A 16717-nucleotide genomic window follows, 5' to 3' on the forward strand; every position below is an offset into this window, starting at 1 on the left:
AACAAGTCAGAGCCACTCCCATGTGTCTCTCATTCAGCCTATCCACCACGTCAGCTTCTTGTGTGGACGGGCTTACTGACGCCCGATCGGCCCCGACTTAACGAAAAACAATGTTTGTGCCAAATACCCTCCAGACAACACAGGAGCTAATCTCGCCTTTAATCTCATCCTTAATCTGTTCAATTCGTTCAATAGAGTCAAGCCAGCTAAAAAGACATACCAACACATTTGCAAACATGGCAGTTACGAAATAAAACTGATGTTTTCATTCACACGAGGAGAGAAATTGAAATACATAAAGTATGTGTTATGCTTATTAAATATTTTAAGGAGCACTGAGAGGGTTATGAGTGATTATTTCCTACTACTTTTTACAGAGTAGTAGCAATGTGAATTAAGGATTTACAAGTACAGCAAAGGTTGTCCAAGTCAAAGTTTAATATTGCCTAACAGCTTTTAGACATTAAAGTGCCTCTTACCTTTGTTCTTGATTTGACTTTTGACTTGACCTTCTGTCGCCTTTTAAGTTTCTTCTTACTCAATGCCTTCTTTCCCCTGGAAGCAAACAGTGATCCGTTAGTTTTGCAAAACTGTGCTCTTTTTAAGCAAAAACTCTGGACTTCTTGTTAACATTCAAACGATGTAGAAGCTTGCTCAAGCTATCATCCAAAGGTGGAAGTGTAAAAATGAAATGTGCACAACTGGATCACTTTATTTTTAAAGCAAAGGTCAACATTGTACTTAAAGAGACAGCACATAGTAACACTTCAGACATGAGGGAAGGTAAACAATTCTTCTTCATGCAAGGTTTCAAACTATTTCAATGTCAAAATCTTAAATTCTTTCTAACGTCCCACACAACTGTGTCGATTTCATTTTTGTTTCACTCTGCAGAGCGAGCAAAGAGATCTATAAGCACAGTTCATCTTGCTTAACCGCCATAAGTGCGTCAGGAAATTCACATTCACTGTTGCCTCTCATATCAAACCTTCCCAAAATAGGCACTAGTTTGTTTCTGCAGAAATTCCCCTTTGATGCCTTTGAGCTGTCACTGAAATCTGTTTTGCAGTGACTTTTTGTGGCCAGTCTCTCTTACAAATCCACCTGTCAATAAGATGTAATACAAAGCTAGAAATAGAAACGCCACTAAAATTAGTCACCACAGTTACTCACTACAAAAAAGCATAAAATATTTACAGGTTTTAAGTGTCCTATTTTTTTTAACTTAATAGCATAGCTGAATATTGCTTTCCAGCACCATACAAATAGCATGATATCAGGTCTCAATCAAGGCTGATCCAGATACTCCTTTTTAGCAACTTTCTCCAAAGAGCTTCCAAAACAGGCCAACTGAGCATGCCTATGACTTTTTAAATAAGCAACTTCTTAAATAAGCACTTTTTAAATAAACATCTGGTGGCAGAAGTTAGTTGAAAAGGACATGAGCAACCAACTAGACAGACTGAGGATTTTCTTCTGCCTGCTCCTTCATATACACCAATTAATTCAACATTTGTTTATAAAAACAGAGTAGCGTTCAGCATTATGTTGGTCCTTGATTAAAGCAACCATTGTACACACTGAGACCAGCAATTGGATTTGTGAGGGGAGGATGCAGCGATGATCCAGCTATTCAGTCTACAACCTGACTTACTAGAATGACGTAAGTGTATTACCCGCTTATGCTAGAACAGCAAATGAGTTCAGCAAATTCCCCACACATCCTCACCCAAACACGGCTCACGTTTCAAACAAGTGTGAGCACAGTAGCAATAAGCAGTTAATGTTTTGTGTTTGTTTCTTTATTTGTTTGTTGTTTATTTTTTAAATACACAGCAAGCCAAAGTCAGCCTCGTGACTTTTTTTCCTCTCCCTTTAACCGGTTTAAGTTAAGATAACCTGGTGAAAGGTCGGATGCTCCCAATAGCTAGCTCACAATGACGCCGTTGGGCCTAATTAGACACACAACACCACAACTTGGCCGGTAATAATGGGTGACAATGAAGTAAAGTGACAGTTTAATAAATAAATACATAAGTAAACAAATATATTACACAAGTGGGGCGCATGTTTGCATTTAGCCGGATCGCACCTCACTCAAAACATCACAAACTACTCCCATGACAGCTAGCCGGCTAGCTCGTTTTGGACGCGAACCCACCCCACAGAGAGGTTTTTCTCTAGTGGACATGTCTCGAGTAGAAAAAGCTTGCATTTTAGTCACAGTGTGTCAGTTCATAGCCGAAGCAGTTTGCACCGGGAATGCAAAGCCCTCGCATCAGGGTGAACTAACGTAACGTTAGCTTAGATGGCTCCCATAAGCTAAGGAAGTCGAAGTCAAAATTGCTACCTAGCAAGCTAACCCCGCAAACAAATTATGGAGTTCCTGAAATACTACCCGTAGTTAAAACACGCGCTTGTGTGACAAAAAATGAGATGCAACCAAAACCATATATAATAAGAAATATGCGTGGAAGTTAGCTCATTGGTATTGACTGACGCACCACTGAGCAAGGGTTACTCTTAGCTTCGTTAGCCTGGTTAGCCCTACGAATGACAGCCCAGCCTCCGCGATATTTTTGATTTCATTTTATCCGCTCACCTTCCTTGATTTATCCCTTGCTCTTTATCGTTGATGGCGGTGGTATAAATCCGTCTGTATCTCTCCGCCAGGGCTCGTCCTGAGAGTAAAAGCTGGTACCGAGTCCGACAATCCGACTGGACTCCGGGTGTCGGGCAAGAACCCATCCCCGAACCGACGGCGGAGAGGTCGGCTCCTGCTCCAGAAATGACCCTGACACCCAGCCCCATCGACGGCGATAAGGAGGGCAGAATCCCACCACCGGCGGCCGCTGCCGCAGCAGCACACATCATCGTTTTGCAGAACAATGCATATATATGTATATATCACACAAAAGATATCACAGCCAAATAATCTCTAGCCATCAGACGCAATCCACGTGTCGATGTATCCGCCACATGTCACATCATTTGTCCGCTACGAACTGCGAAAAAACAACAACGAACATCCACGGTCCTCAGCGGTTATAAGCGCAAATTGTAGCCAATCTGGTGGTGCAGCTAAAAACCCAGTGTAGTCTTGCGATCCGGCCGCAGCGTCAACACGGTGCTCGACTCCAAGGATGATCCTCTCAAATAATAACTGAAATTTCTCGCGAAAAAGCAGAAACGAAAGCATTCATTTAGAAAAATCGCATTGTCGAGTTTCGTTTTTTGCTTCGTTTCTTGAATATTTCTTGACCCCGGAGAGGCAGCACCCTCAGTTGGGCTGCCATCTTAGCTCCATCATCCCTCCCCTCCCTGGCCGAGCCTTGCGTCGCCAGCATGCCGGGATATTTTCATACGTCTGAACCGAGCGATGCTATCATTGATTTAGCTGATCAATTACTTCTCTGTTTACACAATCGCTGCAAATGCGTAGTTCACTTTTCTTTTTTACATCAGATAAATAATCGTCGAGGCTAAGGACGGCCTCATAGATCAAAGGCAAATCCGCAGGGCTATTTTTTGAACACTGTGCACAGTTGGATTGTGGACATTTAAATTGTAGAAGTCAATACAGCAAGGGCCCCTCCCAGGTTGATCTAAAATTGGCACACACAAATACACAGATGGATTGCTCTTGGAATCGTTGTCCGCAATAAGAGTGGCCTTTAAAAACAGAGTTGCATATTTTTAAAACTGCTTTGATTTTTTTTTTTTTTTTTTTTTTGCGTGCTGCACTATTCCATTTAGCATTGCTCCATTTACACAGTGAACCCTGTGTAGCTGTGTAGTGAACCCTGCCCTTTGATCTACCTTCTTGAACTTCTCCTTAGCTGGCACCAGGACTGCAGTTATCGATCTGCCGTCCCTCTTAATTGATCTTCACCGTGCTGCTGTGGGGGGATTATTCACTGAGTGTGGTTGTTTTATCTTCTCATTACTGCCTCAGAGTAAAGCTGCACATTACCGAAGTGCGTCAGCTATGCATTACCCAGATTGCGATGGTGATGGCGATATTTTAAAGGGTGACACAGGGGTGCAGGGGAGCTCCAGGGAGAGAGATAAAAAAGAAAAAGAAAAAAGGAGAAACACTGTGTTGGGTAACATCAAAATGGAAGCAAAGGCCAAAAAAACACCCTACTGCAGTATAAGGTGGAAAAGGAAACAGGTGTTTATACTTTCATGTATGATATAGCAACGGATGATGCAATTAGCAGGTCATGTTTCAAACATGCTTCGCTGCATTCCCTATAAATGTCTGTGCATGTGGAGGGGTGATGCATTTATTTAGGGAGAGAGAGCGAGAAAGAATGACAAAGGGGTACACAGGGCCTAGTGGTGCTTTATTGGCTGCACAGTATTGCAGTGGCCCAATGACAAGAGAGAGGTAGGTCTACTGTCTCTTCTCATAGCAACCGAGAAAGCATCCAGAGATTATCAGTGTCAGAGTGCCAGCATGCATCTGCCATGACAAAACCTGAAGAATTGTGTTCTCACAGCTGTCATGTGAAATATTAGAAGTGAAAAGCAGCTCTCTTGAAGTGCATCATAGCAGTTGTAATGGTCTCTACGTGGCAGGTTATGAAAAGAGCATGACTCGGTATTGAAGATGCAGTCGCATCCAGAGGCTGCTCCCTTATTAACCCCTGGTTTTCTCAGCTCTGGCCAGTTACAGTAAATATAGGGAGGAGGGATGCCTGGGCAGAGTAGAAGTCCATATAGGACACAAACATGAGCAGAGCTGACAGAGACGATATCCAGCCGCCTCAGACACACACACACACACACACACACACACACACACACACACACACACACACACACACACACACACACACATAGGAGATGGGGCTACTATTAGAGTCTAAGTAGGTTGTTAGGTTTTACGTTTTAACTCTGATCTCTTTATATCATAGTGTCTCAGCAGCATCATCAGTATTGACCTGACATAATGTGCCTTGACAAAATCAACTATATGGATAGAACTATGTCAGCCTTCATTCATCCTGGGAAATGAAATGTGGTGTTTAAAGTTCAAGCAATTAGTTTCAAACGTGCCTAATCTTTTTCAAGCATCTGTCGTATTTTGTTTCTTTTCATTCATTGAGAATATTAACGATCTAAAACCTAGTAGGACTGTGTTTCTAATAGCAGCTAATGACTCCTAATGTGTTTCTCTACATGACTGGAGAGGAAATTAATTGGTTCCTCGCACACATCGATGTGCCTCATTTATGCTTGAATGAAAGTGCTGATGTTGACTCAAACCTCTTATGTTCAAATTGCTCGGATTAGAGTGAAATGCATTCACTGCATTATTATATGATTTTTTTCCGATTGAATTTCTTCTAAATAGTGCAGTTGTTGCACGTTACAAAATTCAAGAGACCTGTGACACTTTGTGACTAAAGGGGCAGCTGAAAGTAGCTTCTGCATTTATCTGTTTGGTATTGACAGTCATATTTACAACTAACTCTTTCAGTCATCTTGATAGCACAGGTTATATTTATTCTTTTCTTCTGACTCACTAACAGTAAATCTTAAGGACATGTTTCGCCTTGAGCAACTTGTCTCACATTTATATATTTCCACGTAGCTAAGCAACCTGGAAAATAAATTCTATCATTATAGCTCTAGCGCCACCCAGTGTTGATCTTTTACTTAAACGTCGTAAAGCCCAAGAGAGCAGAGACATCTCGAACTCTGAGGAAATTAATCTGAGGGTTCTCAAGCTGCTCATTAATATGCAGACAAGCTAGTTAAAGACAAATCATAATCATAGCTGAGAGGGTATTTCCTTCAAAAATGTGTCTTTTAAAATCTTTGCTTCAGACTGCTTTAACCTTTAATTCAGGTCTGGATAGCCTGCATTCCTCTCGTACTGTCGCTGTTACTAGGAGGATTTCACCTATCAGTATTGTGTTGTCACACCCATGGATGTTATGCACCTTTCATACCTATGACCATTCAAGAGACGGCACTCCCAATAATCAAGCTCACACACAGACAGTGTGACATTCATGCTTCAAGACTGACTGTCACTTGACATTCTTAAGCATCGGTCTGAGACCTCCCAAGTCTGTCATTGAGCAAGTCAGCTATGTCAGTTTGGCTGGCAGAACACATTATTTAATCAGCTGAATTACACGCCATATCAGAAGAAATCTTGTTCAAAGTCTAAATGTTTAAGGCAACAGAAACAGCTAATCAATCATCAGTAGCCAAGCTGCTTTGTGACCAGGCCTCAAAGGCATAAGGTCTGAGTTTGGGTTGTTGTGAAATTTTATTGGACCTCAGTGATGTTAGATAACAAGTACCTTTATTACTATACACGTGTAAAGTATCCACTCCCATCCAAAGTGCTATAAATTCAAGGAAATGTTGATACATGGTTATATAGCGGGGTAATCTTTTTACTCAGAGGTTCAAAAACAAGACCTGTCGGGAGACTCCAATTCAATGAAGGAGGGCACCAGTTTTGAAATTTTAACTGTACTTTTGGTTTTACAGCTTTTGTTACTGATAAAGACTTCCCCCATTGAGGTTCATGCTACAGGAAAGTAATTAGTAAATGAGAGAAGATAACACTTTTTCAATATCTGCTAAAGACATTTATGAGGAATTTTTGGTTTTCACAATGGGTCCACAGTAACAAAAAAAAAGAAAGAAAGAAAGAAAGAAAGAAAGAAAGAAAGAAAGAAAGAAAGAAAGAAAGAAAGAAAGAAAGAAAGAAAGAAAGAAAGGATTACTGGACAGTCTGTGCAATGAGCTACCAAAGCCTTTTCTGTAATTTTACACATTTATTTCTTACATTTTAAGCCCAAAGATAAGCAGATAAGTTTCATTTACTACAGCAGCATTTTCTTAATCATGGAGAAAAATAGGGACATACTGACAAACTGCACGTCTTTCATTATATTAAGTTAGCGCAGGGGTTAAGTGTGCGGTTTCACTTGTCCGGCCCACTTAAGATCAAAGTAGGTTGTATGTGACCCAGAGTGTAAAACAAGTTTAACATCCCTGTTTTGCATGTTAAGTTGGTATAACTGGTACCTTTGGCAACTCCTTCAGAAATCTACATTCAACATTAAAAACACAGGGTTCTGGTTGAGCTCCCTTCATTCAGCTGTAGGGATATTGCAAAGGCTCTGGTTTGAATCTACACCATACCATTTGGTGCTGTCTTTCTCCAAGCTTTACTCTTAACTGTCGTACTAAATGCTAAAACGCCTCCAAAAATATTCAAATACACACACAAGCCACTTCATTTAGTCTATCTGCAAAACTGAATGCATAAAAACACCACCACAGGCAGCATTTACATTTAAAATCACAGGCAACTGAGTACACTCTCGGTCTCATGACCCCAATAGAATTATCACCTTACTGACAACATCAACAAAAATATAGAGAATTCTTAATAGGTGGAATTTATAGCAGAACTACCATACTGGATTAATTTGGTTAGAAGTGTACCTAATGAAGTGAGTGAAGTGTGTGCGCATGCTTTCAATTTACATTATACCACAATGAGCATAAAAAAGCCACAAGATTACTCTCTAGTGTTAAAAATATATTTATGCATGTTCAAGCCTGTAGTAGGATTAGGACAGAGAGAATCCCACACCCACGTTGGAGGTTTGCTTCCTCATCACTCAAGTTGAGCTGCAGGTCTTTCAGCACTCCACCCAGTTCCATGTTCTCGAAAAACAAGCAATTAGGAAACACTGATGACGGAGATAGAAACATGTAGAATGAGAGCGACAGAGAGAGAAAACCTATTCTCTGATTCTTCCGTAAAGCCACGCCCGTGGGTGGCCTTGAATCTCCACTCCCTTAAGGTTTAAAGCAAAAGGAATGACAAGGGTGTGATTGTGTAGCGTGACAGACAGGTGTTGAGCGCCGAGCTGGAAGTGAGAGTTTTCCATCAAGTCAAAGAGGTTTCTGTGAAGGTATGTACCCTTTCTCTGTGTGTGAATGTTTTATCAGTTTTTTATTTTAGCTGAAACTGTGTGCAATGATACTTCAGAGGTATTAAAAATACACTCGATAAATTGAGATTGTATATGAGACGAGTTTTTTGAGATGGTGTTTTGCATTGAGGCGTAAAGGAAAATAAATCAGAGAACACACTGTATGTCGGGTTATGTAATGATATCGTTGTAGTGTTTATGTCAGATTGCATTTCTTTTGAGGAAATAATGCTGCCTTACAGATACAAAGAGGAGTCAGAACGGACTGATTTGCAGTTGTGCACTCAAAAACAATCACCCTAAATAAAGATGAAGAAATTATTTCGAGTGAAACGTGATGAAAGCGAGAAAATCAAAAGTTTTTTTTATTCAAAACATGAATCATAATCAAGGAGAATATGCTTGGTAAAAACAGAATGTATAAAATCAAGTGAAATTCATTTGATCAGATTCCATTAAATGTAACATTTTAAATTGTACTTATGTAACAAAATTACATGGAAACTTTACATGTAATCAAATTACTTAAAGTCAGCATTTTGGGCATAAACGTTTTTTGAGCATATTCTGCCTTTAATGTTTTTTCTCACAACAGTTCAGATCCGATAAACCACTGGATGAGAGATTTGATCTGTTTTATGATATCTTATCTGAAAACATTTAAATTATCTTTTAGAAACTAGAAGATTGTTGTTGTTGTTGTTGTTTTTGTCCGATAATTAAATATCCAGAAACACATAACAATGACAAAAAAAACCCCTAATTGGACTCATGAACAGACAAATATGCCATTTACAGTTATAACTTCTGTTGGGGTTGTAAGTCTACCTTGAGGTTTATGATGTATGTTCGTGCTGGAGGGTGAAATGAAAGGGCGCAAGCTTTATCATCGATCGACTGTGGCCTGTCACGCCTTTCTCAGCAAAAGGTCTCTGTTTTGATGACAAAGGCGTGTTTGGAGAAGGTGTGTTGTGGGTGGGTGTGTCTTACATGTGGGTACAAATCAAGACTAACCAGTTTAAGCTTAATATTTCCTGAGTCTGGGGTCAAACAGAACTTTTGATTTACTACAGATGCAGTGTCAAACCCAACAAGGCAAGCTCATAAATCCAGTCTGTCCATGAAGGGCATGTGTGTGCTCATGACACAAGTATACAGATAGCAGAAAGCAGTGATTACTTGTTCACTTCATTATGCAGCATAAAGACACCAACGGCACATGAAAGGTTTTAGCCTAGCGTGCCACCCAGTGGCTAATGAGCTGTGCTCCTTTTTTTCCCTGTTTTCTCATCAATGTTCTTGTTGTTTCACACTTACAGGTAAAATTTCAAAATGAGCGCTTACAAAACTGGTAAGTTGAGAAATATCAAAGAATAAAATTTACAAATCAAATTCTAAGTAATGCGGATTTTTAAAATAGCAGATGCAAGACTGAAAGGTTCCAGTAGTTATATGACTCTGCTGCCTATTAATTATGTTAATAATATACTTAATATATTTAAAACATGCATGAAATTGTTTCCCTTTGTTATTACACTCACTGAAATAGGTTAGATTATTGCTTGTAGTCAAAATGAGTATGTAAACTAAAAAGAATTTGTCAAAATAAAAACAATGGGGGAAAAACAGTAAAATAGACTGAAGGACATATTGCATATTATAAATATATAAAGATATATATTTTTGTATATTAATAGTGATATAAATGATACAGAAATTCGAATTACAAATAATGAACCAATCAATTTTAAAAACAGAGTAGTTTATTTCATCTAAGACTTAAAATACTTACAAATGCACAAGCCCAGTACTTATGTTCGCCCCATACATGCTATATTTTAATGTCATTTTTAAGTGCATCACAGTGAGAGAAACCACAGCTCGAATACAGCAATGTGCAGTTGTTGCAGTGTGCAGCAGTAAAGACAAGACCTGAGATGCAAAAAAAGAGTATTCATTGATTAGAAAACTTTATAAATACCTTCCTCATTTAATTTTCAGGAGCAGTGTGCTAATTAGTTTTTAATTGGCTCTATTATGTTCTGTTAAACAGGTATTAACTTTTAAGTCCTTAAAAACAGTGTGTTACTGTATTACTGTCCTGTATTACCAGGCAAGACTTCTCTTCTAAAAGACAACAGCTGGATCAGAAAACCAGATGATGAGGAAGAACCTGTTGAGTAAGTACAACAAGGATAAAAGTTAAAACACAGATGCTTACGCACACATGCATTTAGAGAATGGCAGAATTGTTGGGTGTGACTTTTGGGTCAAAGCTCAGATTTCTTTCAACCTTAAAAAAGGCCTTCTCACATTCCTCTTGCGAGTCACAGCATTGAGTCATCTCTGTGTAAATAGTTTTTTTTCTCCTACAGCCAAGATCCAAACTTCGCCAGAAGTGTTCTAGGTCAATACAAATCCAATGAAACTCTTGCGAGGTAAAACAAACATTTAAATTCACCTTAATTTGCAGACAAATGAAGGAACACTAATATGTTCTGTGATGACTGGTTTCAAGTTAAGAAAAGAGTCTCTTATTCTTTTGCATCCTGTAAATTTTTATGCATTTCTCACAGTTTAGAGCCTGAAGAAGAAACAGCCACCAAACCAAGCAACACAGCTACATCTGTGCAAGAGCTCAGCAAGAGGTACCATTTGTGTGACACATGTGATATATTTAAATAAAAGCCATATAAATGGCAGGAACAATAATGAGTCATTTCTCTCACTGAAGGTTCGGTGGAAAGCAGAATGACCTGAAGACCAAGTTAGTACAGTTTTCTTCTTTTACAGTCACAGTTTTGTTACAGTTGTGTTATTATTAATTTGTGCACTTCAAGGCATGAGATTAAGTAAGAGTTTTTTTTTTCTGTTTTGCAGCACTCTTTCTTCCACTAAGACCTCCTACACTAAAAGGTACATTTTTGTAAAACCACTCATAGCCCAAAATTGACTCTTTCTGGAATTTTTGGATAGGAAATCACCTGAATGATCTGCCTCTTTGTTACAGTACATATTCATCTGTGAAGGCAGATTCACCCACTGTGTACGTAAAGCTCCAGTCCATTGCATCTAATGCAATAATCAACAGAGGAGAAATTAATATAATGTGTAATCTTGTATTTCCATGTCCCTGCAGCACCACCACAACCAAGACTACTGTGACAGAGTATCCAAAGACAAGGTACACAAGGAATGCATGAACACACCAGCAAGTTAACACATTACAATGACACGTTAAGTAAATGGGTTTCACGTCTCTCTTTTTTCAGCACCAAAACAACCACAGTCACCAAGGATGGATCAACTACTGAGACCACTACTACCACCACCCAAAGCGTCAAGTAGGGAACACTGCATCAAGTTACATTATTACACATGCAATCCGTATCATATTATTGACATTTATTTGCCTTTATAGGTCTCCTGTGACTAAAACTCCAATCAGCTCTGGGACATTCTCTGACCGGGTCAGGACTTCCAGCAAAGGGTAAAAATAATGTAGTGATTTATAGTAGATGCAATATTTTAATTATTTATTTCAGTATGAGAAACAGCATCATCGTCACTCATCAGGCTGTTGAATCTGAAGTCGAGCAACTAACAAGTATATTTAGTAACATGACCAACATCAGTTTTAATCATTACAGGTTAGACTACCCAGGTATACATCAATTCGTTAAAAAAGAGCACCACTGAAACCAAGTACAACATTTAACAATTGTTTTTATGGAATGAAATCAATCATAATGACCCTGTGAAATAGTAATATCAGACTGTACTTGCCAGAACTTATACACCAGTCCTGTGAGAAGGAAACTCTTGACTCTTTGCAATCCTGTAAAACACTAAGTACCCGCACGGATTCATTAGCTTGTAGAACAACCTTTAGCAACAAAAACTTGAAGTAATACATTTTCGAATGATTTTATCAGTCACGAGTCTCCTGCAACATCATGTCAGTCAGGTTGGGTGATCAATTAAGTGTATTTGATTATCGGTTCCCTACTGCAACTTGCCCTCTTAACTTTAATGAAAATATGAAAGGTGTAATTAGTTTTTCATAGAATATACAATTTCACTGTGTATGTGTATAGCTAAAACTAAGATTTAGTAGTATACTGAACACTGAATATTTTCATACTGACTTATTGCCACTTTCACTTAGAAGTCATAGGCCAGTAAGGCTGAGCCTTCAGATATAATAAGTCACAACAGCTTTTGCTTTACAAGCTAACCCAGTATTTTAAAAGCATCTTAAAAATTGCAGCACTTAGATGTATATTTAGAGTTTCTTAAAGAGGCCACATATAAGCACATCATGCTACATGAGAGGCTGAGTTTTTCCCCATCTTTCCAAACAGGCAAGAATACCAACCCTACTCACCTACCTTAACGACACCCAAAGTGACGGAGACAACTGTTACCCTCACCAAAGAGTAAGACGCAGATTATTCAGTTAGTGTAGTATTATAACCCATGTGTCACCTGCAATTTCAGATTTATTTATATTTTTATTGTTCTGTGCAGTACGGAGGACAAAGTTTACGACACGCACCTCCCCTCATCCATCCAGGATGATCTGTCACCCACAGAGAGGTGAAGCCCAGAACTTAGATTATATTGGTCATGGCACCAGGCTTTCAGTAATTACATTCTCAGTAAGACACATTTTTCTCTATGCAGCAAAACAACTATCTCCACAACTAAGACTGTGACAGTGAAAAGCAGCACTGACACAAAGTGAGTAACAACCTAGCGTGCGGGGGGGGGGGGGGGGGGGGGGGTTGCATACTGTTAAGATGACATATTCAAATTAGTCAGATAAAAGTCATTTTTTATATAGCAATAAATTTAATTTGTTATTCTACTATCTGATATTGCACTGTGCCATGAGATGTACTTTTGTCCAAAACATTGAGCTACCACAATGTAGTTGTCCCACAGTATTAGTCTCCTTTAGTGTTTAACAAAACATAGCTGATCAATAAACCATTTGAAAATAAATAGTATACACAACACATCTGACAGAGCAGTGTGAGTGAATATGATTAGTGTTTTTTGCATGCAGTAACTTTGGAGTAAATGTTCAGGAATCTAAATATTCCTGACATGACTAAGTTTGCTGACGTCATGACTCCATGTAACTATTATTAAACTCTGTAATATGCCAGAGATTTAAAAAAATATTTATTAGCACCATAAAGTTTAGGGAGCTTCCAAGCTCGACGCAGCAAAATGTGATTAAAAAACGACTAACAATGTCTCTTACTTTTGTCTGTTGTAGTGCTAAAGACCAACTCTATGATACACTCATTCCAGGTTCAGTCAAGGCTGATGACAGGTAATGCATACACTCTTTCATTATGAGTCCTCCCGTTTAGCCTTTATACACGCTGTAATAAAAATCTAATAAATTGTTGCAATTGTTATTGAATTTAATGATGTCGAAAGTAGAGTTGCTGAAAAGCACACAATGCACGTCACAGTATACCTTATATGTTATATATTAGGTATGTTCTTATAAATGGTGTATTGAGATCATTTAAAGTAAGTAAATTGATACTGTTTAATTTGACACTATAATCATACGTTACTGATCATTATGTAATACCTGATATTGGCTTCGTCACAGCAAATCAATCGTGTCCACTACTAAGACTGTGACAGTGAAAAGCAGCTATGATGAGTAAGTTACTACAGCACAATACACAAACAGTGGCACCGATATAAATACACAAACAGTACAGTAAAATGTTTGGTGTTCTGTTTACTTTTTCAGTGATGTTTTTAAAGCTAAAACCCCCACAAAGACTTCCTTTAAGTAAGATAAACCTTGTATAAACCTCAACTGTTGTACAAAAGAAAACAGAATATAAAAAAAAAGAACTGCACATACAGTATAATCACTAAATTTACATTTCTGTCACTGCAGAGCTGAGGATCAGCTGTATGACATCCTGCTGCCTACTTCCATCAGATCTGATTCCTCTTCCCCAGTCAGGTGAGACATCTCAGCGAACATTTAGTCATTAAAAAACAAAACAACTATTTCACCATTGTGGTGGATGAAACCTCACATTTTGCCATTTTAGCAGCTCAAGCGTCAAAAAGACAGAGATTGTCACTGTGGAGAGCAGCAGAGGGTAAGCAGTAGAAATGGATGACAAAAATGACCAAAAAATTGTGTAGTTTGTGTGTAGTTTTGTCAAATTGACCTTTTTCGTTTATCTTGTCATTTAGAGGAGAAAGCCCCTCTCCAGTGTCAACATCTTCTACCCGCAGCCTCTCCAGGTAAACTAACAGAGCACTCCTGGATTACCCATTTACTTATTCAAATTATTATTATTCTCCTTTAGAATTTCTGTTTCTTTATACCTCATCAAACTCTAATTTATTTAATCATAACAATATTTTCTACATCCAGCTCTTTCTTATCAAACTAAATCCATTGCCTCTTTATAGCTACAGTTCATACTCCAGTGATATACCCTCCACTCGCACCACCTCCTATACCATAACTACCAGGTAATTACTATCACTGTCTCTCAACCTTTTGTTATAAAAATATAGTGCAGCGTGGTTATACTCTTTCTATTATTCCTGATTTGTTCCCTTTTTTCATACTCAGTGATGACTATAGCAGCAACCGCAACACTTATACTTACTCCAGACCAGACTCCAGGTATGAAGCAAAGCAAACAAAGACATTATAAACAGTATGCGCTAAACATATTCTAAACTCCACATGCAATCTTTTTACAGTTATGAGTACACCAGTATCACAAGTCCCTCCGTCTACTCTTCTACATCATACAGGAGCCGCAGGTATTAAATTATTTTTTGAACAAACGAAGCCAACACTTATCACTGGCACACAAACACTGTACGAGTTAGTAAAACAACACTCTTTCATTAACTCTCTCAGCAGGTCAGATGACATTCTGTCAGAGCCAAGCTACTCAAAGTCTTCCGTGAAGAGTGCATATGCAGCTCCTGAAAGGTAGGAATCGGGCAGCAATATCCCTTTTTGGACACTGAAAACATTTGTGTGGAAATAAGTGTGCAGACTGACTGTCATCTAGAAGCTCAGTGAAGCTGTACTTGGATACAGTGTTGCTCTGAGCAAAGCATGAATATCGGCATGCTAATGTGCTGATATGCAGATTTTAAGCATCTGTCACATTAACCACCTTAATACAGCATGTCAGCATGTTAATAATTGCTTTTTAGCAAATACACCTAAAGTAAACCTAAAGATCACATGTTTGTTTAAAAACCTAACTAGCTGTAGGGGGCATTGCTCAGCATTCAAGGCAATCAAAAAAAAATTCGAGCTGTTTGAGGTAGAACTAGGGGACCATTTATTTCTGCTGTAATTGTTTTTGCACCAGTCCATCCAATTGTTGGTGTTATAGTTTGCTGAAAGTTAAGAAGGTAAACTTGATATTTATCCTGTCTTCCTCCCTGAGTTTAAAATATAAAGTGCATTGAGGCGACTGTTGCTGTGATTTGGTGTTATATTAATAAAACCGAAACGAAATTAATAGAATTAAATCAAGAACACATATACACAGTCACTTTTCTTTTACTCTAATATAAACGCTTGATAAATTTTTGTCCCACACAGGACAGTGCTAGAGAAAGATCTGTGCACAGTCTGCCGTAAGCCCTTCACTGGTGATGCCAAGATGGTCCTGGATGACATAAATATGAAATGCCATGCTTCCTGCTTTAAAGTGAGTAAAATAATTTTAAGATGGGGCTTTCCTTTCTTTGGTCAACAACAAGCAGTGGTTGAAAAACAACTATGTCAAGACTTTACCAAAGTAAAGTCTTAGTATTGTTTTGAAATTACCAGTGACTCATGAACTCCTAATTATTAAGACCTCACAGAATATTTTTGATGTATACAGCCATTGTTGTCTCAGGATTCTGTTTCCTCATGTGAGCATTTGTGTTTTGGCAGTGTGAGGTGTGTAACATTACTCTGGGTAATCTAAAGGCTGGGGACAGCTTGTGGATTTACAAGCGTATGGTTCACTGTTCGAACTGCTTTGAGGTCACCAAAGGTAAGTAATTATTAGGATTTCTTCATTTTCCTGGATGTAAAGCTCCAGTGACTAAATATTTGTACCGTATGTATTACTCTATTTGTTTTAATTTCAAAAGGTCTTAGTTCAAATTGTACATCCTTCCCCCACAGAAAAATGGCAACGCTGATGCTCCAAATATACTTAATGGATTATTGATTATCAGCTTTGGGTGTCGTGGGATCTCATGGACTAGCATTACAATGAGCTGACAAATCTTTATGTGGGTGTTTTGTGAAATGACAGTTACATTTTAATAACATGAATGCAGTATATAATAAACTATTTAGTAGCTGTGTTGCCTTGATATTGGTGTTTCTGTATCTACCTCTATGCACCATATCAGCTCTTATTGTCTTTGGCTTGCATTTTGTGGGGAAACTTCATTCTAAAACGATACATTGCAATATTGAGGGCCGGGGGCTTTTTCTTTGTGCAATAAAAGCTATAAAGTGTCTTTATCTAATAAAATTAAAATATTCTACTTCTTTTAAGACTTTTGTGTTCATTTTCTTCCTTAATTATATACCAGTGAAATGTAATCTACCCATTAAAGTCATAATTTACAGTTAATGGAACTTGATATATTTGACAATTTTAGGATAATTATACAATATATTATCATAAAATCATCTCATGTCTTCT

At 38.3% G+C, this 16717-nt stretch overlaps 2 protein-coding genes across 19 annotated transcripts in view; one reads left to right on the forward strand and one right to left on the reverse strand.

Moving 5' to 3' along the window:
• The window catches only part of mycbp2 (MYC binding protein 2), a 61313-nt gene extending 57966 nt beyond the window's left edge, over positions 1-3347 (reverse strand). For 16 of the 18 annotated variants that reach the window (XM_013911030.1, XM_013911023.1, XM_013911028.1 and 13 more), the window contains exons 1-2: positions 2603-3347; positions 480-555 (exon numbers count right to left, since the gene is read on the reverse strand). In XM_013911030.1, coding sequence (XP_013766484.1) covers positions 480-555; positions 2603-2874 — 348 coding nt within the window. In that variant the 5' untranslated portion in view covers positions 2875-3347. The remainder of the gene's footprint in view (positions 1-479; positions 556-2602) is intronic. The other 2 variants (XM_005733827.1, XM_013911038.1) reach the window with 1 other exon arrangement.
• A 4486-nt stretch (positions 3348-7833) lies between these two features.
• scel (sciellin) lies at positions 7834-16554 on the forward strand. The gene is made up of 27 exons (XM_005733829.1): positions 7834-7958; positions 9299-9330; positions 10093-10159; positions 10355-10417; positions 10556-10627; positions 10714-10746; positions 10860-10895; positions 10990-11025; positions 11119-11163; positions 11252-11323; positions 11401-11469; positions 12344-12418; positions 12510-12578; positions 12666-12722; positions 13267-13323; positions 13615-13668; positions 13762-13803; positions 13915-13983; positions 14075-14125; positions 14223-14273; positions 14445-14507; positions 14611-14664; positions 14745-14807; positions 14908-14982; positions 15610-15718; positions 15949-16051; positions 16186-16554. Exons 2-27 carry the CDS (start codon positions 9312-9314, stop codon positions 16200-16202), a joined length of 1521 nt encoding a protein of 506 aa, XP_005733886.1. The 5' UTR covers positions 7834-7958; positions 9299-9311; the 3' UTR covers positions 16203-16554.
• The last annotated feature ends 163 nt before the right edge of the window (positions 16555-16717 follow it).

The sequence above is a fragment of the Pundamilia nyererei genome, unplaced genomic scaffold, assembly GCF_000239375.1.
Source record: "Pundamilia nyererei isolate P.nyererei 1_Seehausen unplaced genomic scaffold, PunNye1.0 scaffold00055, whole genome shotgun sequence".
In the NCBI taxonomy this organism is placed as follows: Eukaryota; Metazoa; Chordata; class Actinopteri; order Cichliformes; family Cichlidae; genus Pundamilia; species Pundamilia nyererei.

Excerpts from the sequence above, each read along its gene's own strand:
- scel (XM_005733829.1), top strand. Across the intron at positions 10,418-10,555 it reads TCCAATGAAACTCTTGCGAG|TTTAGAGCCTGAAGAAGAAA; the intron begins GTAAAACAAACA and ends CATTTCTCACAG. Across the intron at positions 15,719-15,948 it reads GCCATGCTTCCTGCTTTAAA|TGTGAGGTGTGTAACATTAC; the intron begins GTGAGTAAAATA and ends GTGTTTTGGCAG.